Here is a 24465-nt window from a genome sequence, read left to right as displayed (position 1 = left end):
AATCAATGTGAACTGCTGAGCGCGGACGGAAAAACTGGGCGGAATCTTTTTTTCGTTCCACACGGAGGGTTTAGCGGCGGGAACACAGTCCGCTCTGAGCGGTCAGCTTTGCCACGTCGGAAATATTATCAGTAAATTATTTTCTGAAGCGCTGTAGAGTAATTAAGATACTTCTTAAGGTTTTATCGATAACGGAGGTTTTTGAGGGGTATAATCAAATATGGTGAGTGTTACATTATTGTATGTGGTGTATTTATTGTCAGATATATGTTTGAAACTCGGTAGTTTACGAGCTGATAACGTAAATAGAAAAAGAGTATTAATCCTGGATCTCTGATTCGCGATAGTTTACTCGGTGACTCTTTTTTTAGTGTTATTTAATAGTTTAATATATGTGTATATGTATAATATATGTATATATATATATATATATATATATATATATATATATATATATATATATATATAATAAAGAATTGAATTCATATTAATTAAATACGTTCATCCTAAAAACAAAACAACTAAAATCAACTTACTAAACTAACAAAATAAATCAAACTAATATTTTTTTGGATCGTATTTTGTGCTTTCAGATAATTGCAACATCTGTATGTAATACAAATTAACAGAGTGGATAATCTATACATACACTTTTTAATTAACTGTGCTGTATAAAATATTTAAAAAATGTGAAATGCATGATAGTTAAAATGGCACAACTATTATATTGTTTCATAGATCTGTATTGAAAGAATACATAGAAGAATTTCAAATAAATTTAAGACTGTGGTTATAATTGGATATAAATGTGAATAGAAATTGCTTAAATCATTATTGGCAGTTCAAATAAAGGATTAGTTGTTTTAAAATGGTAAGATTTTTATAGTGTTAATGCAAAGAATTCCATAATATAATGAGCAATTCCAGTGTTATGGATGTGACATTTGCAGTAAAAACTCAAAACATTAATTCACATAGAAAGTGTATGTTAACATTATATTGAAACATCTGTTTATATTTTCCAGAACAACTAAATGAGGAAAATAAGCATGCGTTATGAATGTGACCAAAAAAGTATGCGAGTTTGCAGTATATGACATGCTTTGAACACATTCTGTGAATTAAACTGCACAACCCCCAAAAAAATGCTAATCAAAAGGATAAGAGTTGATTCACTATAGAACAAAAATTATTGATTTGATTTTATTTAATATATTTGCAAACCCGAAAATAAATGAATAACATTTAGCAAATTATTATTTTGAGACCAGGCATGATCAGACTGTCTATACTAGATGTCGCATTGGACATTCTAGGCTGACACATTTGTATTTACTGAACAAAGAAGCACCACCTAAATGTAATTACTGCCAGGCTGCTCTTACCATAAAACATTCTGTTGGAATGTGGAAGTTTTAATACCATTAGACAATTTTTTTTAAAGGGGAGCACTTTGATGGACATTTTTAAGAAGATACCACCAGGAAAAAATTTGAATGATCAAAAATTGAACTGAAAAATCATATTTAACTTTGAATATAACTTTGAATTTAACTTTTTCTGTTTTATATAATTGTCTAAGTAAACTTTTTTTTATTTTAATACAAATTAGTTTTTATCATGTAATATTTTATGTATATCCATTTTGCCACAAAATAGCCATAAGTTGCTGATGTGGCAATAAATAAATATTAAATATTATATTTGTATGTATGAGGTTAAAGCTTCGTTATGGATGACATCCTTTCTGTTATGGATGTGACCGATGTGAAATTGTCATTCATGTGACTTGGGTAAATCAAATAAAATTGTTTAAAAACATTGACAGAGACATTAAGTATTTCTAAAGTACTTTAAAATACTTTCTTACACACAAAACGTAGCGGTTTTGGTATTTTGGTGAAAACTTGACATCTGCATGGAGTTGCTCTAATTTATTTAATGAATTAATGAATGAAACTACACAGATATTTGAAAAAAAAAATACATGTATTAGTTTTTTTTAATAGATAAAATTGTTTATTGTATTTAGTGATGTCAATCGATTAAAGTACTTAGTCTAGTAAATTATGTAACACAATTAACGAAAATGAACAATTGTTATTAACTAATTATTAAAGAAATAAATCAACTAGTAATTGCATACATCACTTTTGATAATTAATTGAATAAATTTAAGTTAAACTAAGGCATCACAGTGGCACAGTGGGTAGCATGATCACCTCACAGCAAAAAGGTTGCTGGTTCAAGTCCCGGCTGGGTCAGTTGGCATTTCTGTGTGGAGTTTGCATGTTCCCCCGTGTTGGTGTGGGTTTCCTCCGGGTGCTCTTGTTTCCCCCTCAGTTCAAAGACATGCGCTATAGGTGAATTGAAGAAGCTAAATTTGCCGTAGTGTTTGTGTGTGAAAACGAGTGTATGGGTGTTTCCCATTTCATTGTTGGGTTGCAGCTGGAAGGGCATCCATTGTGTAAAACATATGCTGGATAAAGTGGCGGTTCATTGCACTGTGGCGACCCCTTATGAATAAAGGGACTAAGCTGAAAAGAAAATGAATGGATAAATAATTTAAACTGCATTTTTAGTGCTATAAATGGATCAAAGTATTTCATTTTATTACAGTGTTAATTACCCAATAATAATAACTAACAATGAATAAAAAGAATATAATAATTGTATTTATTTTTACTTTAATAGTTTTATTTAGGGCTGGAATATATTCATTAGTCCATTTAATTACATGACAAATAGTTACTACACAGTACATTTTATAAAAAACAAATATCTAGTATTCGCATGCAGAAGTAGGCCCATAAAAATGAATAAATAAAACAAAAGCTTTTACTTTTTTGTATTATATTTATATTTAGTGCTGTCAGTTCAAATAATGCTTAATTATGTAATAAATAACCAATCAATAATACAATTAAATTAAAATTAGTGTTACCTAAAGGAATGAGCAAATAAATATATTTATTTGTTGGATTAAAAAAACGGATTTTACATTTAGTATTGAGACAGTTTTATATATATGTGTATAATACAATTTTTTAATATACACTCAAGTTACCACACACTACATTTTGATACTTTAAAATTACTAAGTAATTTTTAATATTCGTATTCAGATAAAATGCATTCACTTTCACTTTGTTTAATTTGATGTACATTAAAGTTAAAAACCATTGCTATGTTTTCGAGTCATTTTTCAGCATGTGTGTTTTGTGTTTCAGGTTTCGGTCATGAACACAGTGGACACCTCCCACGAGGACATGATCGTGAGTATCTGCATTCATCCTGCCACTGTCTTCATCTGTGCTGCATGTCTTCTGTCTTTATGCTGTTGCTTTTGTTGTGTTTTCAGCATGATGCTCAGATGGATTATTACGGCACCAGACTGGCCACCTGCTCCTCTGATCGCTCCGTCAAGATCTTCGACGTCAAGAACGGAGGACAGATTCTTGTGGCTGATTTAAGAGGGTGAGTGGAATCTGAAAATATGTTTGTGCCATATGTTTTCTCTTTGAGTCAATGGCATCTTCATTCTCTAAAATGTGTAAAAGTTTAAGATTCTCTTCCTGTATACCTAAATTGTCAAATGCATGCAGTGTTTTCCTTATTATCAATAGTGACTTGTGACTAGGGACAGACAGAATCTGCAGCCATTTTTTGCTATTTCTGCACAGAATTTTGTATAAAATCTGTGGATTTCTGCAGAATGATTTTGGGAGTTTCATAACTAAAAACTTAATATATTAAATAAAAAACAATACATTTGGAACTTTTATTTAATGTTTACAATGCAAATTCAATTAAATCAATTTATTTGGTAAACAAAGCAAGTCTCTTACAGTATATAATATATTCACTAAAAGACAGAAAATATTACTTTACAAACTGCATTGTAAATAATTATAAGAACATTATCCTATTAGTCAATAATATTGATGAAAATAAATATAATAAGTAAATAAATAGACACAATTATGGGCTAAAAATCTGCGGAAATTTGCAGATTTCGTCGCGCACAGAATGACTGACTTATGACTGATAAAGTGTTTCATTATCATATATTACACTTCTGAATGTCTCTGTTCAGTCATGAGGGTCCGGTGTGGCAGGTGGCCTGGGCTCATCCCATGTACGGCAACATCCTGGCATCCTGCTCCTATGACAGGAAGGTGATCATCTGGAAAGAGGAGAACAGCACCTGGGACAAAATGTATGAATACACAGGCCACGACTCCTCCGGTAACCTCCCTCTTCCCATTGTTATACCACACATGTTTTCATTTTGCATCTGTGCAATATTTTCTAAGGGGTGAGAATCACAATATTGTCACAATACAGTGTTATAGTGAAATTGTGCGATTATATTTCTATTTATTACCTTTTTTCCAACTTCAAATTATGTCCTCAAAGGAAAATGTGGCCAGTATCTGTTTTGTCATTGATCTCACTAAAGTTTTATTGATGCAGTGCAAAATGTGATTGAGTGGACAAACTCATGAATGTTGTATGCACCTTTTTGCAATGCCATCTTATTTATTATACTATTTTACTGTGTGCTGAAGGTGACCCAGCTCACCTGAAAAAACTTTAAAAAACACGTTTAAAATAAGTTCAACACTAGTGGACTGTAAAGAGTTACATTTTAATAATCAACCAAGTGGTATAATCAAATATTGGTGATGTATTGATATATGGGCATCAATGTATTATTGTATTTTTGAAGAACATCATTTTGTACCAAAATTTTCCCCCACCTTTAATATTTTAAAAATCCATTGCAAAATGATAGCATTTTAACATTAACTTGGTGTTCTTCGACTAAAACTGCTTCTCTAGCACAGTGTTTCTGAACCACGTTCCTGGAGGACCACCAGCTCTGCACATTTTCCATGTCTCCTTAACCAAAATTAGATCATCAGCTTATTATTAGAAACTGAAAGACCTGTAATGGGTGTGACAAAGAAGACATCCAAAACATGCAGTGTTGGTGGTCCTCCAGGAACGTGGTTTAGAAACACTGCTCTAGCAGTAAGTCAATATACAAAATTATGGCAACAGAAATGGGCAGTGTTGCCTGATTGGGCAGTTTCGAATAATTTTTTGCCAGTAAAAAATTACATAGACAGGTAGTAAAAATTTGGGCGGTTTTGCAACGGCATGGCTGCCAGCCCCGGTCTGCCCTTATAAACCTGTTTTGATCTCCCAAAGAGATGCCATAGCCCCCGTTCTTCGCATACAAACGCTTAGAACTGTGTAGAAAAGCTTGTGATCTCTCTCCCCGACATGACATCTCAATCACCCCCCCCCCCCCACCTCACGACAGGTTATTATAGTCTACTGATTGTTGGGCGGCGCTTTTTGGTTTTCAGCTGTTTTTCAACTGCTTTTTTAGCTACATCTGGCAACACTGAAAATGGGTGGGTTTACTAAAACTGCAAACAACCATTGTTGACAACTTGGCAACTTTATCACAATGTGATAAATGATAACTCTTTAGAGACTTTACTTTGAAATAGCCACTAGCAAGACAATCTAGCATATGGTATTGCTTCTTCTGTATATAATAGTGAATTTTTAGGCAGACATTAACTACTTTCCATTAATAATAGTTGGATAATCTGCAAACCTACGCATTAGTCGTTATTTTTAATCGAAACACATGTGCGTGTCAGATGAGCAACAAGTGCATTTTTTTAAGGGGAGATTTCACAGAGCACCTGTGGATTCAAGTTTTTTGGATAAACGGATCAACCTTTTCGAGATTTGAAGCCTCTTATCTGATACATCAGTGCTAAGAAAGCCGGTTTTAACAAATAAATGCTGAGTGCTTTGTTTAAAAAATATAATGTGACCTGTAAATGCAAAAAAAAATGTATTCCACTGCACTTCTGTAAAATACTACTTCGTTGAATAACGTTTTGTGCACTATATGGGCATTTTTGCCAAATTGATGTATTTCTCTTAGTTGTTTTATTTTTTTATTTTATTATTTTCTCAATTCAGTTTGAGTTTGTGTAATTTGAAAAGAAATGGAAAGGCACATACTGACTGAGAGATCATGCTGTTGGCAAACTCTTTTCTCTTCTACAGTCAATTCGGTTTGCTGGGGCCCTTACGACTTCGGCCTGATTCTGGCCTGCGGCAGCTCAGATGGGGCCATCTCAGTGTTGACCTGCTCTGGAGACGGACACTGGGATATTAAGAAGATCAATAACGCACATACTGTAAGTTTTGCATTGATTTGAATTCACAACATCCTAATGTTTATGGTTCAAGGCTCTAACTGTACGTTCACACCGAAAGCGGAGAGAACGTCAAAGTAGCTGGAAATCATTCATTTTCAATGGGAGCTGGCGGCAGTAAGCGGCAAGGAGCAGCGCGGCGCATCTTCGCCAGTGTGGGCATCAAGCATAGTTGAAATCAAGTCAACTTTATGGTAATGAGCTATGATGTTCGGCGGCAAGCAATTGAAATGTAGAAGTCCACCGCTTGAGAGGAGTCCAGAGAACACAGTCCTGTGAACTTTGGTTCCACAGTTGTTCCCTAGGGTCCCTAGGGTTTGATTATTGCGGTCACCGGATTTCCAATTATTTACAATGTTTTCTTACAGAAACTAACATTAAAAAAGTTACTGGAGAATATATATATATATATATATATATATATATATATATATATATATATATATATATATATATATATATATATATATATATATATATATATATATATATATATATATATATATATATATATATTCTTTAAAATCAAAAGCAGGAATCTCATGTGACAATAAAAAAACAGTATTGTTGCCTCATAATATTTGAGACATATGGACACATTGGATAATTAAGAGGAGCAAAGCTACACCACATGCAACTTGATCTTCCAATGTTAATTGAATTTGAAAAAAAAGTGAATTTTCACGCTGGAAAGCATGTTTTATGCAGGAATGTAACTGACATCAAATGCTGCAACGGCCCCTTTCAATACGAGATCAATGTAGCAAATTTTGCTGGTCTGAGTTTTTCAGCAACTGCTGATCTACTGGGATTTTCAAGTACAATCATCTCCAGAGCTGATAGAAAGCAACAGTAATTCAAATAACCACTCGTTACAACCGAGGTATGCAGAAGAGCATCTCTGAACCCACAACACGTCAAACCTTGAGGCAGATGGGCTACAGCAGCAGAAGACCCCACCGGGTGCCACTGCTGTCAACTGAGAACAGCAAACTGAAGCTACAATTTGCACAGGCTCACCAAAATTGGACAATAGAGGATTAGAAAAACGTTGCCTGGTCTGACAAATCTCGATTTCTTCTGCGATATTCAGATAGTATGGTCAGAATTTTGGTGTCAACAACATGAAAGCATGGATCCATCCTGCCTTATATTAACGGTTCAGGCTGCTGGTGGTGGTCTAATTGTGTGGGGGGTATTTTCTTGGCAAACTTTGGGCCCATTAGTACCAATTGAGCATTGTGTCAATGCGACAGCCTAAATGAGTGTTGTTGCTGACCATGTCCATATCTTTATGACCACAGTGTACCCATTTTCTGATTACTACTTCCTGCAGAAAAACACACCGTGTCATAAAGCACGAATCATCTCTGACTGGTTTCTTGAACATGACAATGAGTTCACTGGACTCAAAGGCCTCGTCTGTCTGTCTGTCTGTCTGTCTGTCTATCTATCTATCTATCTATTGATCAATCTGTTTTTTTTTTTTGTGATAAACATTCTTTAATACATGTACAAATGAGCTCTAGAACCTTTTAATTTTTGCATCAGTTTTGACCCAAAGAAACGTAAACTAATAAAATAGTTAAAATGTACTTTTTCTATTTTTCAACTAAAACCAAATCTGGAAATTATTTTTAATGAGTCATAGTGCAAAAATTTCTGTTTTTGATGTTACTGTGGCACAATAACCCTATTTAAATGCAAACAAAAAATCTGTTTTTCAGTGCATTTATTGAGTACCGTGCAAACAATTTTATTCTTATTTCTTTTTTTAATATTTATTTATTTACCTTTTATATTTATATTAGTAAAACATTTTTGATATATAAATCTACATCGCCTTAATGTTTCTAAATGCTGATTGGACAGTATTATTTAGTACTTTACAGTATAGAGTGTTGTCGATGTCTTCAAGGACTGGCTCAGTTTGTGCTACCTCATGCTGCGATTTGAGCTTTTAACATGGTTTCCCTCTTTTCTGTGGCAGATCGGCTGTAATGCAGTGAGCTGGGCCCCAGCTGTTGTCCCAGGGAGTCTTATTGAGCAGCCAACAGGACAGAAGCCCAACTACATCAAGAGATTTGTGTCTGGAGGCTGTGACAATCTGGTCAAGCTGTGGAAGTGAGTGCAGCCCTTATTTCAGAGTCTACAGCGACAAACACCTGCTGTCAGCTTTTACTACAGCAATAGACCCACACTGTATATATAAAATAAATACCGTGTTTTCAAAAAAGTTGAGTTTTGCACAGCACTGGAACAGAAAACTTTTTATCAGTGTCATTTACAAGACAGTGGCACTTTTGGGGGGATAAAAATGTAAGCTTTTGGAAATCCTCGAAAATACGATTATTTTCTGTCTGTAAACTACAAAGTAAGTGGTTTTATAAAGTGTTGATATCGTGTGTGTTACGTGTATTCAGTTAACAGTCATGAGTAAATATTTGATGACTAAATCAACAGCAGCTCCGTTTCCATCTGCTTTTTATTTGCGTTTTTGAATAAATCTTGAAAAATGCTGAGTAAAAGCACCAAGATGTGCATAATTTTTGAAAATATGCATAAAAATGTATGCGCATAGCTGACTTAGAATAAGCTTTTTATCTGATAAGAAAAATTAACAAGCTACAATGGAAATGCATTTACCAAAAAAAAAAAAAAAAAAAGACAGCATGCGCATCAAAAGTCATGTGATTTTGTTTTAACAGATCATATCATAACAAAAATGGCTGTGATGGGACCGCATTAATGGACAAACCAGTCAACTAACCATATTGTAAAACATCTGAAATGTAGTTTTGGTCAATCATGCCTCCAAAAGCAATTGTACTTTCATTGAGTTGTACATTCGTATTCATCTTCGTCTTCCGAGGTGAAAATTGTTTATTATTTAAGAAAAAGGCCCACTGTTACGTTTTTAAGTTATGTTGGATGAGTCATAACAATAAGTGAGCTTCTAGTGCTGCTGGGTGAAAATAAAAAAAAACACAACAAATGGATATGTGAAATAAAAATAACAATTTATTAAACAATGATATTAAACAATGAAAATAGGAATTTAGAATGTAATTTAAATAACCGAATCAAACAAAAAACAGGAGTGTTGCTAAAACAAAGAAATTAATATAGCAAAACAATCTAACTAAACCCCAAACCAATAAACTAACTAACCAAAGAAAAATGCAGAAACAAAATCGTAATCATCAGCGTATGCGACACTTAACTAAACTACTTTACTTAACTATTCAAAACACAATTACAAGTGTGGCAACTCCTCCATAAACTAAGTAACAAAAAAATTATTCTGCTCAGAATTACTAGAGTTCTCGTAAAGTACATACTGTTAGCAATTAGCAAAACAAGAGCTTATCTGCTTATCCAATTTTCATAAAGATTGTTCAGCTTCCTAATAATCAGGTAAATTGAGCTGCACAAATTTGTCTAAACAATAAAACACAAAGTAAACCGCTACAAAAATAATCAAATGAAAAAAACATGATTTAACAGGCTGGTCAACACAAGTGAGGAGTACAGTGTAGAATCAGACGCTCCTCCTGAACAGCGCAAGTGAACGCCTTTTAAAGGCAGCGGGCCAGTTCCCGATTGGTGCGCTGAGTGGCGTCATAATGATGATTGACAGCCTTCTCGACCAATGGTCGCACACCTAGGGCTGGACAGAGTACACAACGGAAAACAGACTAGAAAGCAAAACCGAAAACAAACACAAAACACCACAAAATCTATGTGGAACGTAACATCTACAGTGGCTTCTACTGCAGCAAATTCTGTTTTTTGATATTTGCCACCAGTTTATCAGGAAGTGATGATTTTGTTCTGTTGAGTGATTGGATGGAAACCTTGCTTTACTCGCAAATTTAATTCAATTCAATTCACCTTTATTTGTATAGCGCTTATACAATGTAGATTGTGTCAAAGCAGCTTCACATAAAAGGTCACAGTAAATAGGAACAGTGTAGTTCAGTTTGTAGTGTTTAAGTTCAGTTCAGTTGAGCTCAGTTCAGTGTGGATTAATAATCACTACTGAGAGTCCAAATATTGAAGGGCAAATCCAACGATGCGCAGCTCTACAGATACCGAACCATGCAAGCCAGTGGCGACAGCGGAGAGGGAAAAAAAACTTCACTAATGGCGGAAGTGAAGAAAAAAAACCTTGAGAGAAACCAGGCTCAGTTGGGCACGATCATTTTTATTTCTCCGCTGGCCAAACGTCTTGTACAGAGCTGCAGTCTTAGTGGCGGAGACTGGAAGTTGGCCTCAGAGAAGACTCGTCTGTCTCTGGAGCGTCACAGGAATCAGTCTCTTGTTCTCCATTCCTCCATGACCACCACAGTAGCTGCTCAGGATTTGGCCTGGTCCAGGATATGGAAACCTTGGGATCATCTCGTCGTTGGTCTTGGATCGAATCAGTGACTCTGCATAGTCAGAGGGCCTCGGGATGAGTATCCCCAGGTGGAAATAGAGAATAAAGAAAATAATTAGCGTAGCTGATGTTCACAGTGTATATCAACAAGATGCATAACCTGTGTGGAAGCCCCCTAAATGGTGCACTAAGTGTATGCTTTACTGAACAGATAGGTCTTTAATCTAGTTTTGAATTGGGAGAGTGTGTCTGAGCCTCGGACGTTATCAGGAAGGCTATAACAGAGTTTAGGAGCTATAAATGAGAAGGCTCGACCTCCTTTACTCGACTTTGCTATTCTAGGTACTACCAGAAGCCCTAAGTTTTGAGACCATAAAGAGCGAGTTGGATTGTAGCGAGACAGAAGGTTGGTTAGATAAACAGAAGCTAGATTATTTAAAGCTTTATATGTAATGTTATAAATGTTTTATACAATATTCCAGTTTAGCGCACAAGTCTAATTCGCATTTTTGGATGGAAACATAATTAATGGTGGACTACAGACATGTATTTTTGCAGACGCATAGTGTTTCTATACGTAGGTATATCGCCACCTACTGGCCTGGCATGACGATTACAGATGTTTTAGTCATTTTCACAGATCTGTATGAATGGGGCTCATTTAAAGGGCACCTATGGTGAAAAATCTGCTTTTTTAAAGCTGTTTGGACATAAATGTGTGTAAGTATAGTGTATAAACTGTCATATTGGGGTGAAATGAACACACCCAGTCCTTTTTTTTTTTCAAATTTAACAACATAAAAACGGTGGACCAATTTGAGCTGTTTTCAGATCGACTTTACGTAGGAGAGCGGTCCCCCCGCCCACCAATATTGATTGACAGCTGCGCGCATTAACATGTCCGGTAGTCACGTGTATAATCATATAATCAAGACAGGACGAGCGCAAAGCAGCCGGGAATAAAAGGTGTGTTCAGTTCGTAGGATCATTAATCATCATCAAACGTGATCAAGAGTGAGTTTTACAAGTTTAAAATGTTTTCAAACAGTGCATGTGTGTAATGAATTACAGCGATTCACTTCAGATGCACTTAATCAGCACAGCCGCGTGTCAGAACAATTATAAAGGAAGGCGCTTCAATCGCAGTTTGTGGACATTAAATCAGGTTTATTTTGTACATTAATATAAGAGATATCCATACAGCAGTGGATATTAACCTGTATCATGTCACATATGCGTGCAAAACGAGTGCAAAGCTTAACACTCTCTCTCTCTCTCTCTCTCTTTCTCTCTCTCTCTCTCTCTCTATCTCTCTCTCTCTCTGTGTGTCTTCGTGTCTGAGCTGTGTGTGTGTCTGCGTGTCTGAGCTGTGTGTGTGTGTGTATGTGTGTACGCTATGTGTTTGTGTCGTTGCTGTGTGTGTGCGTGAACTTTGTAATGACATTGTGTGTGACTCATTGTTGCAAGTCCATAAAAAATGCATCAAATACTGATTGTTAAAGTTCTTACTGTAGTATTTCTCACACACGTTATGTGAGATCTGCTTCCTGAGGCAGCCGAGGGCGGCGATTGCTGACAGGCACGTGTGAACGGTGGGCGGGGAGGACTAGCCTTAAAGGGCCAGTACAAAAAAACAGCAAAACCTTTTTTCCAGCTATAATATAGACACTTCAAACAGCTATAATAAATAATCTGATGGGTGTTTTGAGCTGAAACTTTACAGACAGATTCTGGGGATACAAAAGACTTATATTAAATATGAAAAAAGGGGTAACCTATGTGCCCTTTAAAACATGTTGTTGTCTCTATGGAAAACTTTTTAAAAACTCTCAGCCTTTACTTTTTTCAGTCCTGTCCTTCTATTGAAAAAAAATGATCTGAATTAAGGTGGAATTCAATTAACATCTTTAGTTTTTTTTCTACTATGGATGTCGTTGGCTACTGCTTTACACATTTGTACAAAATATTGTCATTTGTGTTCAACAACAACAACAAAATGTATGTTTAATGGTTTGGAACCACTGTGGGTTGAGCAAGTGGTAAGTTTAAAGGAGTTATACCCAAAAATTTAAATCTTGCTTTTATATTAATAGTAAATACAGAGCCTTTCAATATGTTTGGGTAAAAAAATGTGTTGACATCTATTACTTTCTTTGCAGGGAAGAAGACGGCCAGTGGAAAGAGGACCAGAAGCTGGAGGCGCACAGTGATTGGGTGAGAGATGTTGGATGGGCTCCTTCTATTGGTCTGCCGACCAGCACAATCGCCAGCTGCTCACAGGTATTCACAGCCAAATACTTAACTATAAATTAGGAGTGTGTGTGACAGTTTGTCATGTATGGTAATAATGCAATTAAATTAGTTTATTTCCTCAAAATTCTACACACAATACCCCATAATGACAATGTGAAAAAATATTTTTTGAAATTGTTGCAAATTTTTAAAAAATAAAAAAACTTGAAAAATCACATGTGCATAAGTATTCACAGCCTTTGCTCAATACTTTGTTGATGCACTCTTGGCAGCAATTACAGCCTCAAGTCTTTTTGAATATGATGCCACAAGCTTGGCACACCTGTCTTTGGGAATTTATGCCCATTGCTCTTTGCAGTACCTCTGAAGCTCTAGCAGGTTGGATAGGAAGCGACAGTGTACAGCCATTTTCAGATATATCCAAAAATGTTCAATAGGATTTAGGTCTGGGCTCTTGCTGGGCCACTCAAGGACATTCACCTTCTGTTGTGAAGCCACTTCATTGCTATTTTGGCGGTTTGCTTTGGGTCATTGTTCTGCTGTAAGATGAACCGTCGCCCTGAAGCAGGTTTTCATTCAGGATGTCTCTGTACGTTGCTGCATTCATCTTTCCCTCTATTCGGACTAGTCTTCCAGTTCCTGCTGCTGAAAAACATCCCCACAGCATGATGCTGCCACCACCATGCTTAACTGTAAGGATGGTATTAGCCTGGGTATTAGCGGTGTCTGGTTTTCTCCTAATGTAACTCCTGGCATTTACTCCAAATTCAATTATAGTCTCATCAGAATTTTGTTTCTTATGGTCTGAGAGTCCTTCAGATGCCTTTTGGCAAATTCCAGGCCAGGAGTGTCTACCATATAGGCCTAATTGGTGGATTGCTGCACAGATGGTTGTCCTACTGTAAGGTTCTCCTCTCTCGACAGAAGAACGCTAGAGCTCAGATAGAGTGACCATCGGGTTATTGATCACCCCCCTGACTAAGGCCTTTCTTCCCCGATCACTCGGCTTAGATGGCTGGCCAGCTCTAAGAAGAGTCTTGGTGGTTCCAAACATCTTCCACTTATGGATGATGGAGGTCACTGTGCTTATTGGAACTTTCAGAGCAGCAGAAATTTTTCTGTAAGCTTCCCCAGCCTTGTGCATCGAGACAATCCTGTACAGACAATTCCTTTGTCTTCATGCTTTGTTTGTGCTTTGACATGCACTGTCAACCCTGGGACCTTATATAGACAGGAAATAAATAATTTAATCCATTTTGGAATAAGGCTGTAACATATAAAAATGTGGAAAAAGTGAAGCGCTTTGAATACGTTCCGGATGCATTGTAAACGTGTGTAATTTACATAATTTAGAATTAAGCAACAGATACATCAAAAATACCAGCAAAGCAGTTGGTATTCATGGTGTGTTGCAAACTAGCTTCAGATTTCAACAATTATTTGCAGAAATAAGACTCTATATTTGCCTTCTATTAAAAAATAGCTTCTTCTGATATACTGCATCTCCCGACCAATCAATGGAGTGCACAATAGATTTCAGTATACAATAGAGGTGTGAACCTACACTCGTCTCATGGTTTGGTTACGATTATCATGCCATCGATTCGGTTCAATTCGATATCTCGGTGCATCACGGTGCTTGGACGATGCTTTCCATACACAGTTTTATATTTTACTTTACAGGTGCTGTTTACCGATGAGTGACACTGATAAACTGCAGTGGCGAGTGTTGCCAGATAAGGCGGTTTTGGATAGGCATTTCGGCGGATTTTGGATAGTTTTTGGGCTGGAATCAGTCAGCTACATCTGGCAACATTGCAGCGGCGATCACAGCTGATCAATGATAGACGTGGTGGAAAAAACTTGCGCGCTCGTGTCAGTATCCAGAAGTATCGCTGTAACAGCTGAGAGAAGAAGAAAAGTCACGCAGCCGGTCAAATGGGCCACAGTGTGTGTGAGAGAGAGAGAAAAAAAGGGAGTTTATCATTCTCTCAATCGCAGTGAAATAGGGGCTTCTACTGTGTCAGTGAAAGACTGTCCAGCAAACACACATGCAGTGAAATTGGGCAGTTTTTGCATTTTCAAGTAGTTGGAGCATTGTAAATACTCGCGCTCGCCTCCCTTGCCATAGTAAGCTACAGAAATGATGCCAGTACGTAGTAACCGGTTTTGATTATTACTGAATCGATACCGAATTGTCTGCGTCTGCATCGCGGTGCACCAAAGAAACTATTATTTTGACACCCCTAGTATACAATATTACGTTTTGACAGAAGGTATAACAGCAGCCTAATAATTGTTCACAATCTAGCCTTCATTAAGTTGCTGTATCTGCATTTTTTCACAGAAGTGATGATTGATGAAAATATCTTTGTACTTGTTAAAAGTACTAAAGTTCATTATTTTCTTCACATGTACATCATCTCATTGGGTCTATGATTTCTGCTGCCTTCAGGAGTGCTGTTGTTCTGTCTTCGTGGAGTAAATACCCTGATTTTGTGCTGACATCTAATATTATATTATTCTATATTATGCTATATTGTACTCTAGGATGGTCGCGTGTTCATCTGGACGTGTGATGACCCGGCTGGTAACACCTGGACGGCCAAGCTCCTCCACAAATTCAATGATGTGGTGTGGCACGTGAGCTGGTCCATCACTGGAAACATCCTGGCTGTGTCTGGAGGAGACAACAAGGTAAAAACCTTTAAACATGACACTAGGGTTTGAGTTTAAAGAGATTGGTGATCACATTTTGGCATTGTTTATTGATTGTTGGAATTGTTTATCATTCTGTTGTTTTCAAATTTATATGACTGGAACATACATACAAATAAATACATTTAAATTCAAAACACGAATTAAAAATACACAAATCCAGTTTGTAAATTCAAAACACGATTAAAAAATACACGAATCCAGTTTGTAAATTCAAAATACGATTAAAAAATAAACAAATCCAGTTTGTAAATTCAAAACACGATTCAAAAATACACAAATCCTCTTGGTAATTTTAAAACAAGATTCAAAAATACAAAAATTCAGTTCGTAAATTCAAAACACGATTCAAAAATACACATCCAGTTTGTAAATTCAAAACACGATTAAAAAATACACGAATTCAGTTCGTAAATTCAAAACACAATTCAAAAATACATGAATCCAGTTTGTAAATTCAAAACACGATTCAAAAATACACAAATCCTGTTTGTAAATTTAAAACAAGATTCAAAAATACACAAATTCAGTTCGTAAATTCAAAACACGATTCAAAAATACACAAATCCAGTTTGTAAATTCAAAACATGATTCAAAAATACACAAATTCAGTTCGTAAATTCAGAACATGATTCAAAAATACACATCCAATTTGTAAATTCATGTATTCACAACAAACAAAGGAGTGTGACTTGAGTGTGGAGTTATGGGAGCTGTAGTCATGTAGCAGAAATTGTTCATAGATAAGCTAATGTATTCAACACTTTTATCATGCTAGTATGAAGCAGAGTAAGGCTGAATGCTGTGGATGCGAAATGAGAGCGCTGACGCAATTGCTGATGAGAGACAAAGCAGCAGAGCTTTTATTATGCTTTTTAAGCTTGTGGTCATGTGAAGAAAAAGCAGCACTGTTTAGTCATACTAAATACATTTTTGACTCCTGTTATAATGCTGCTCTGTGCAGTCTAATAAATCACAACATATTAAGTCATGTTTGATTTTTCTATAAAATCAAACTGGAAATCGAGAATGTGAACACGCTTCATTCTAGTGGATAAAACTGCTTATATCTCTCGATTTGAACATTTTTCAAAACATTTGGGATCATTTAACAGGGCTCGAAATTAACCTTTTTTTCTCGGTAGCACTGGTGCTCCTGACTTCAAAAATTTAGGCGCACCAGTCAAAATTTAGTCGCACCTACCAAAAATTATGAGCACCATTACTACACGTTTTATATTAACAGATTCTATTATATATTAACAATCTAATCACAACTAACAAATAAACAAAAATCTGCATGCGCTCACCGACCCTACACGCACTGCTTGACGTGAATGAGATGAACTGGGTGGCGTCTGATATTGCACAGATGACATTGACATATAACTTATTATTTGCATACGTCTTCTTAATAGCAATAACGATCTTTTCACAGTGATCTTTTCATCTTGCTTTTTAGCAATGGTGAACGCGGTGTCGGTCGCATGACTGACAGCATCATGACCATTAAATGAAGGATTAAATAACGTTAGAACTTCTCGGGCTTAAAATGTGTAGATTCAGTGGCAAACGCTGTTACCTGAAATCTACATCCCACCGGCTTTACGGTGAATGCTTTAGTCATTTTCATAGCGGACTTTAACCACTGGAAGTCTTTTATCCACTTTTGAAAAGTGTAAATGCTGGATTGACATTCATTGCATGATTACTAATCTGATGTGCCATTATTTGTATCTTTAGGTGGTTTCTAAAACTGAATCTGTCCGTGTTGTTCTCATTCTCTCATATCCAGACCTTTACATTTTCGCAGCTGTAACTCCCTGTCATCGGAGTAATTGACAGCAGATATTAACCAATCCATTCGCGTTCTGTTCTAGTGCAGTGGGCCAGCGTTTGCTGTTTTTAGGTGCAAAGATGTTTAATGCGTGAAGGCCTCCTAATTCCGCGCATGTGTTGAACATTTTGCAGGTAAAACTGATCGCACAACAACAATTTTATGCACTCGCATATATTTTTGATTGCACAGATAATATTTCAGGCGCATATGCGACCAAAACTTAAGTCAGCAAAGTAAATAACTGTTCTAGTATGGCTGTGCAATTAATCAACAATTCAGTTTCGATTTTGGCTTCTAACGATTATGAAAAAATATTAATCAAGATAAAAACGATTATTGCATCATATACTGCTCCCCTTTCCAGTTGTACACGCTTGTTGCTCTGCAAAACTCAGGTCCATGTGAAAATGACTAAAAGCATGTACCGAATGTACCTTTTGCAGCATGGGATGCGCATCATTGATTGATCTACATTCTAATCATTCATGTTTTTAAAAGCGTAAGAGAGATTGCATTTTGTTATGTGTGTTTGCTCAGCCTCAGAGACGAGCATAGCACACACATCTGAAGTCATCTAAATGTAAGCGCTTTGATGGTCAAATACATGCAAATTTAGGTTAAAATGCAGTGTTTAGGGATATTAACCCTTATTTGGCAAATAAACAAACGAGTTGAGAAGCAAAAGACGTGTGAAAGTGAAACCATTAATCAGAACCACACTGCTCTTAAAGTGACAGCAGCACGCAATATTCCTATTTCCAACTGTTTTTATCATTAATCAAACAACAAAAGGACAAAATCACTCGCTTCTCTTGACTGAAGGACTTTTGTAGCTATAATTAAAGTTTTATTTCTGACAGTAAAGATGCTTAAAGCACAGTTTGTTTCATATTTTTTTATTCTGTTGTATTTATTTCCCTTTCCTTATTTACAGGTAGGAAAATAACTGTGTGTGTGTGTGTGTGTATATATATATATATATATATATATATATATATATATATATATATATATATATATATATATATATATACATACAGTTAAAGTGAGAATTATTAGCCCTCCTGAAATATAAGCCCCCCATTTCCCCCCAATTTCTGTTTAATGGAAAGATTTTTTTTAACACATTTCTAAACACAATAAATTAAATAACTCATTTCTAATACCTGATTTATTTTATCTTTGCTATGATGACTACACAATATTTTACTAGATATTTTTCAAGATACTAGTATTCAAATTAAAGTGCGATTCAAAGGCTTATTTAGTGTAAATAGGCAAGTAATTGTATAACAATAGCTTCTTCTGTAGACAATCAAAAATATATATTGCTTAAAGGGGCTAATAATATTGACCTTAAAATAGGTTTCAAAGTATTTAAACCTGCTATTATTCTAGCCAAAATAAAACAAATCAGACTTTCTCCAGAAGATAATAAAAAAATATTATGGGAAATACTGCGAAAAATTCCTTGCTCTGTTAAACATCATTTGGAAAATATTTGTTAAAAAAACATTTACATTCACAGGAGGGTGAATAGTTTTGACTTCAGTAATCATTTTGAATAATCGTGATTACAATTATGACCAAAATAATTGTGATTATGATTTTTCCCATAATTGAGCAGCCCTATGTTCTAGTAGTTTTTTTGGATAAAGTCTTAAATATTGTGCCTTGAAATAATAGCCACTGGTGACATGGATCATCAGACTAGTCCAATGACAAATAAAAGACGAGCCTAAATCACAGCGATAACTCTGTATTTGTTTTGCGTCAAACTCTGATATGATTCACCCGGTCACCAGTGAAAGGACAGGCCGTGAATGTTCTTTGACAAATTCATTGTGATTCCTTCACTCTTCCCCGTGAAACTTATGTTGACAGCATTTGGCTGTCATCCAGTGGGATTTACAGAAGGAAGATGCTGTTGGTGGAGAATGCGGGCGACTTACAGGCCTGCAGAGCATTGATTTACCAGCTATCATTACTCATTTTACAGGGCCCAAGTATTAAAGCTCTCTCAGGTTCAGGAATTAATGACCGAGGTTAAATCACCCAGCGCTCGGGCTGGTCTTCGACGTCACCGCTTATTCAAATGAAGACTCCTTTTCGATGCCTTGTAATTATTCACGCCGACAAGCGACGGGTCGAGCCATTTTCTCTTAGCCGAACGTGCCATTATCTGATGCATTCATAAAACAGACAGCTAAATAATGCAAAAGGGGGTTGCAAATAAGCACAGGTTAAATATAGGCCTGTCTAGGTGGTTTGAGGGAGCTAATGCAGGCACGTTTGTTTTAATTCATTTTTAAAAATAACTAATGGGGGATGTTGCAGCGGTTCTTGGTAATTATTATGTACCGCCTAAATTGGAAAAAAGCTGTACGTTTTTTTCATTCATCAATTGCTATTATATTTGACAAACATTTATAAAAATTGCAAGTAGCGCAGTTGGCACACGCCTGGCTTTTTCACAAATGTTTAATTCAGTATTCATTTATAAAAATCATACGCTCTAAATTATCTTGTGAAAACAATTAAATTCATCTTTATTTTTATAGCACTTTTACAATGTGGATTGTGTCAAAGCAGCTTAACACGAAAGATTATTGTAAATTGAAACCGTGTCAGTCCAGTTTAGTTCAGTTCAGTGTGGTTTAATTTTCACTGCTGAGAGTCCAAACACTGAACAGCAAATCCATCTATGCTCAGCTCCACAATTCCCGAACCATGCAAGCCAGTGGCGACAGCGGTGAGTGGATTGGACCAATGACAGCCCGAGACAGAGTGAAATGCCCAGCAGATAATTAACAATATAAAAGTAGTCACAGTGCACACACGCTTCATAGTGTAAGGCGTGGATTTTGGCTGCCAGTGGGTGAATGTAAATACAGACGATGGACTTGAAAATACAGACGACTAACTATTTTATTGAGCAAAAACTCCAAGAACTAGGGAGGAGATCTCCTAGCCCATCACACTCTACCTGCTTTTTTATTCACACACAGACATATTACCCTCCTTCTCAGAAGAACTGGGGAGAGATCGATACTAGCCCCTCACACTCTACCTGCTCTTTTGTTTTTACACACACACACACACACACACACACACACACACACACACACACATACACATACACACACTCTACCCTCCTCCTCAGAGGACACAACACCAAAACATTCAAAAACAGAATACATGCACTTTCTGGTTGAGGGCAGTGTGATCAACGTTCGCCTAGAGCGCCAGTTCAGCTTGCTGGGTGCAATTCAGATACCTCACCTCGAACCGGAGCTGAACTATTTTGAAACTTAACCATTGCACGTGTGTAGGAACAGCTGATGATCCATAAACAAAGCTGCACATGTCGCGTTTTCACCGTGGCTTTACACGCGATATGAGAATATAAAGAGTTAACCTGATACAGTACACGCGGTTACAAGTAACAAAACATAATTAAATACATAATTTGCAAGCTAGAGTAAACGAGGCAATAATTTTGCACGTACTTGCACTTATGAAATGGAGGAAGAAACTGATCCATGATGCAGATGCACTGATCCATGTTCTGACATAGTCCATCAGTAGACTTTTCTGATCCTTCCTTTAACAAACGGGCGATTAAAGTGTTCTCTGTACGCATGTAGTTTTCAGAAGCACTGCACAAGGATGGGCTATAATGCTGAGGTATTTTTGCAAAAATAAACCTCAACCACTGACTCTTCACAGTTTCATCTTTGGGTAGACACTTTCAATAATATCCAGTTGAGCACGGCGTGACTTCATTCTCCCGGGTTTGCGTGCGCAACTACTGGGCGGGGCTTACACCTAATGACTCGTAATCAAGATGACTCGCTTGAAGCACTAGGAGTCTACTCTTTTATAGATAAATCAACAGTTTTAAACACTGCACACTTACAGATTTAAGCCTTTAAAACCTTAAAAAAGAGGGGCTCTTTAAAACCCTTTAGTTTTACCATCATTACTCCAGATGCTACAGAAAAATTTTAAAACGTATCAATTTAGTATGAAACTCAAGAGACCGATCTGATTATTATCAGTGTTGAAAACAGTTCTTCACTTAAATAAAATTAGATTGACATTTAGAGCTATTATACAAGTTTTGCGATTAAACGACACAATGTCATTTTGCCACTAGAGGTCATGTATTCACAACATATTTACATCAGCATTCACAGGCATATTCTGTTTTTTGCTGCGACTGAGTGTGGAATCTTGGGAGTTGTGGTCTTCTTTATATTTTATGGGAGCAGAAATTGTTCATGGATGAGCTAAAGTATTCAACACTTATTTTGATGGTAGTATAAATTAGAGTAAGTCTAAAATTATCTGGTGAAAACAGTAGAATTGAATATGATGAAATGTCCTTAAACATAGAAATTACATTTTAAATACTCTCAACATGCTCCTCCTCTTACACTCAAAAACTGATGTTTGCTTTTTGTTCAAACTACTTTTTAAAAATTAGCTGAAACAACACAATTCTTGCGGCTTTTTGGGACGACTTAATTGTTTTATGTTCAGTCCACTCAAATTTGTTAAAACTAATATGTTATCTTAATTCCTTCATGTTGTCCCAACACACATCGATTGTGTGAAACCCAGCAATTTTTTTTTTTTGCTGTGTGTGGATGGACTGCAAAAATACAATTTTGCAGAAGTTATCACTGTACCATCAGCACATGATGTTTTGCATTACCACGGAAATTATATGCTTGAAAGACAAGAATATAAATATGGATGTGAACATAGTCACTAATATGGAGCCAGATTAGTCTCAAAAATAATACATTTACAAAATAAAATTTATATAAATTCATTTCTGTAACAGCATTAAAATGTTTGCAGAAAATGGACGTTTTTATAATTACAGTACCGATTAGTAACAAATTCCAGTATCATGACAACCCTAATTGACGCCATTTTATCAGGAAGTAATGATTTTGTTCTCTGGCATGTGCATAAGGCTAAAGGTCTTTGAACACCCAAGTCCGAAATGTTTTTTCTAATGCAAAAAATGGAAAAAATCCCGATTCAATCTATTTTTTATGATGGACAAAAGTTTCGGAGACAGTGTGTGAATATGATTGACGCAACATGAGGTCAAATGTATTATTTAATTTTTAACCTGCAAAAATTGACTATTTCGGATTCAGTGTGCAATAATTTTAATTCACATCTCTGGATAAAAACAGTTAGTAATCACTAGTAGTGATGAAACCATGCTGGCCACACATTGGTTATTTTTGTTGTCGTGGCTAAACAAAACCTCACAGGAGCCTTAATTTTTGTGATATCAACATTTTGAATTTGCTATTTTGCACACAACTTGGTTAGACATATTGCTTTGTATTCATAGCAATCCAAATTATGTCATAAATATTTATTTTGGTTCAGTTCCATACCCTTTATTTCTAGTATTTTTAAACCAACCTCAGGTCGAAAATGTTTATAACTTACAGATATTATAGTTGGAATAGTGAATTTTCAGCTACAGTGGGGGAAAATATTCAACATGTCATGTTTTTTTTTTTTCTGGGAAAAATATTCTAAAGGAGCTGTTGACATGTAATTGAACCAAATTTTGGAAAAACCAAAGATTGGGTGATTGGCTGGGCCATTCTACAGCTTGGTTTTCTTTCTTTGAAAGCATTTGAGAATTTTCTTGGCTGTGTTTTGGATCATTGTCTTGCTGAAATCTCCACTCTGCTTTCTTCTCTTATCATCCTGGTGATGTAGATGTTGGACTGAAGCAGCTGATATTTATTATTATTATTTATTATATATTAACTTACAATGAGGAAGGGCAGAGGGTTGCTGAAGGACTACTTGGAGAATTCAGCTGCTGTCTAGGGTTTTACTGCCTTTCTACGCATCCCTTTCTTCATGTGTTCAATAATTTTTTCCAACGTCACTTCATTTTCTTACACAACTTAATTTGTAAACTAATTAATATTTTTCTTTATTTATATATATATATATATATATATATATATATATATATATATATATATATATATATATATATATTGAATTTCCTTGGTTTTTACCAACATCTGGTGAACATTTTAAGTCAACGTCACCTTTAATAATATGTTTTCTGAGAAAAATAATGAGGTTTTGAATACTTATTTCTCCCACTGTTACTAAAAAAGGGTGGTTGCAGTTAACAAAGCTAAATAATAAATTCAGAGCTAAAAAAAATCCATACAGTAAAATGTACCAGTAATATTTGTTGTACTCGCATGTTTGAAAATTTGTCCTTTCCCCCATTTCTAATAAAAAGCAGAATGACTATATTTGCATTGCTGACTTGTGTCTGCAGGTGACCCTGTGGAAGGAGTCAGTGGATGGACAGTGGGCTTGTATTAGTGACGTCAACAAAGGCCAGGGGGCCGTGAGCTCCATCACAGACAGCCAACAGAGCGAGCAGTGAGCCCCGTCCATCTCTCGCACTTCTAATCAGACCAGGGTTACTTCATTCTGCCCTCAAAGACTTTGTGAAACCTGCATCCCTCTCCCAGGTGCTGGAGCCCATATCAAATGTTGTTTGGTTTTTCAACATTGCCATGATTTTTAGATTATTTCCAATGGTTCCTTCCCAAACCGGATGTTTGAGGTGATTTGTATTATTTGTGATATTTCTGAACATGGCAAGTATGTTGAGAAATAATTATTGGAGAATTAAAAAATGATGAAAGCTAGTCCAAATAATGGCCACATTGGATATTAACAGTGGGTTTCAAGGCCTGAAGGACCCCTGAAGAATAAAATTTTCTATACTAAACTTATAATTATCGTTATTATTTGGTTTAAGTATGCATGTGTGTATTATATTGTAATGCATCTATCTATCTTTTTATCTCTCTATTTACCCATCCATCCATCCATCCATCCATTCATCCATTCATGCATTAGAAGCTATTTTTAATATGGAAGGTGATTGGGGCCAAAAGTCATTACATGAAATGCTGAGTTGACAATTGTGAATCTTTTGTTTT

At 35.9% G+C, this 24465-nt stretch overlaps 1 protein-coding gene across 1 annotated transcript; it reads left to right on the top strand.

The window, feature by feature from the left end:
• Positions 1-69: 69 nt before the first annotated feature.
• On the top strand, positions 70-24258 carry sec13 (SEC13 homolog, nuclear pore and COPII coat complex component). Its single transcript, XM_056448165.1, has 9 exons — positions 70-223; positions 3231-3275; positions 3362-3477; positions 4097-4248; positions 6100-6233; positions 8242-8375; positions 12792-12912; positions 15436-15582; positions 23790-24258. The coding sequence occupies exons 1-9, from the start codon at positions 221-223 to the stop codon at positions 23898-23900; spliced, it is 963 nt and encodes a 320-aa protein (XP_056304140.1). The 5' UTR covers positions 70-220; the 3' UTR covers positions 23901-24258.
• The last annotated feature ends 207 nt before the right edge of the window (positions 24259-24465 follow it).

Source organism: Danio aesculapii, chromosome 22 (genome assembly GCF_903798145.1).
Source record: "Danio aesculapii chromosome 22, fDanAes4.1, whole genome shotgun sequence".
Lineage (NCBI taxonomy): Eukaryota > Metazoa > Chordata > Actinopteri > Cypriniformes > Danionidae > Danio > Danio aesculapii.
Note: the sequence above shows the minus strand (reverse complement) of the source record. Positions and strands in the feature narration are given on the sequence as shown.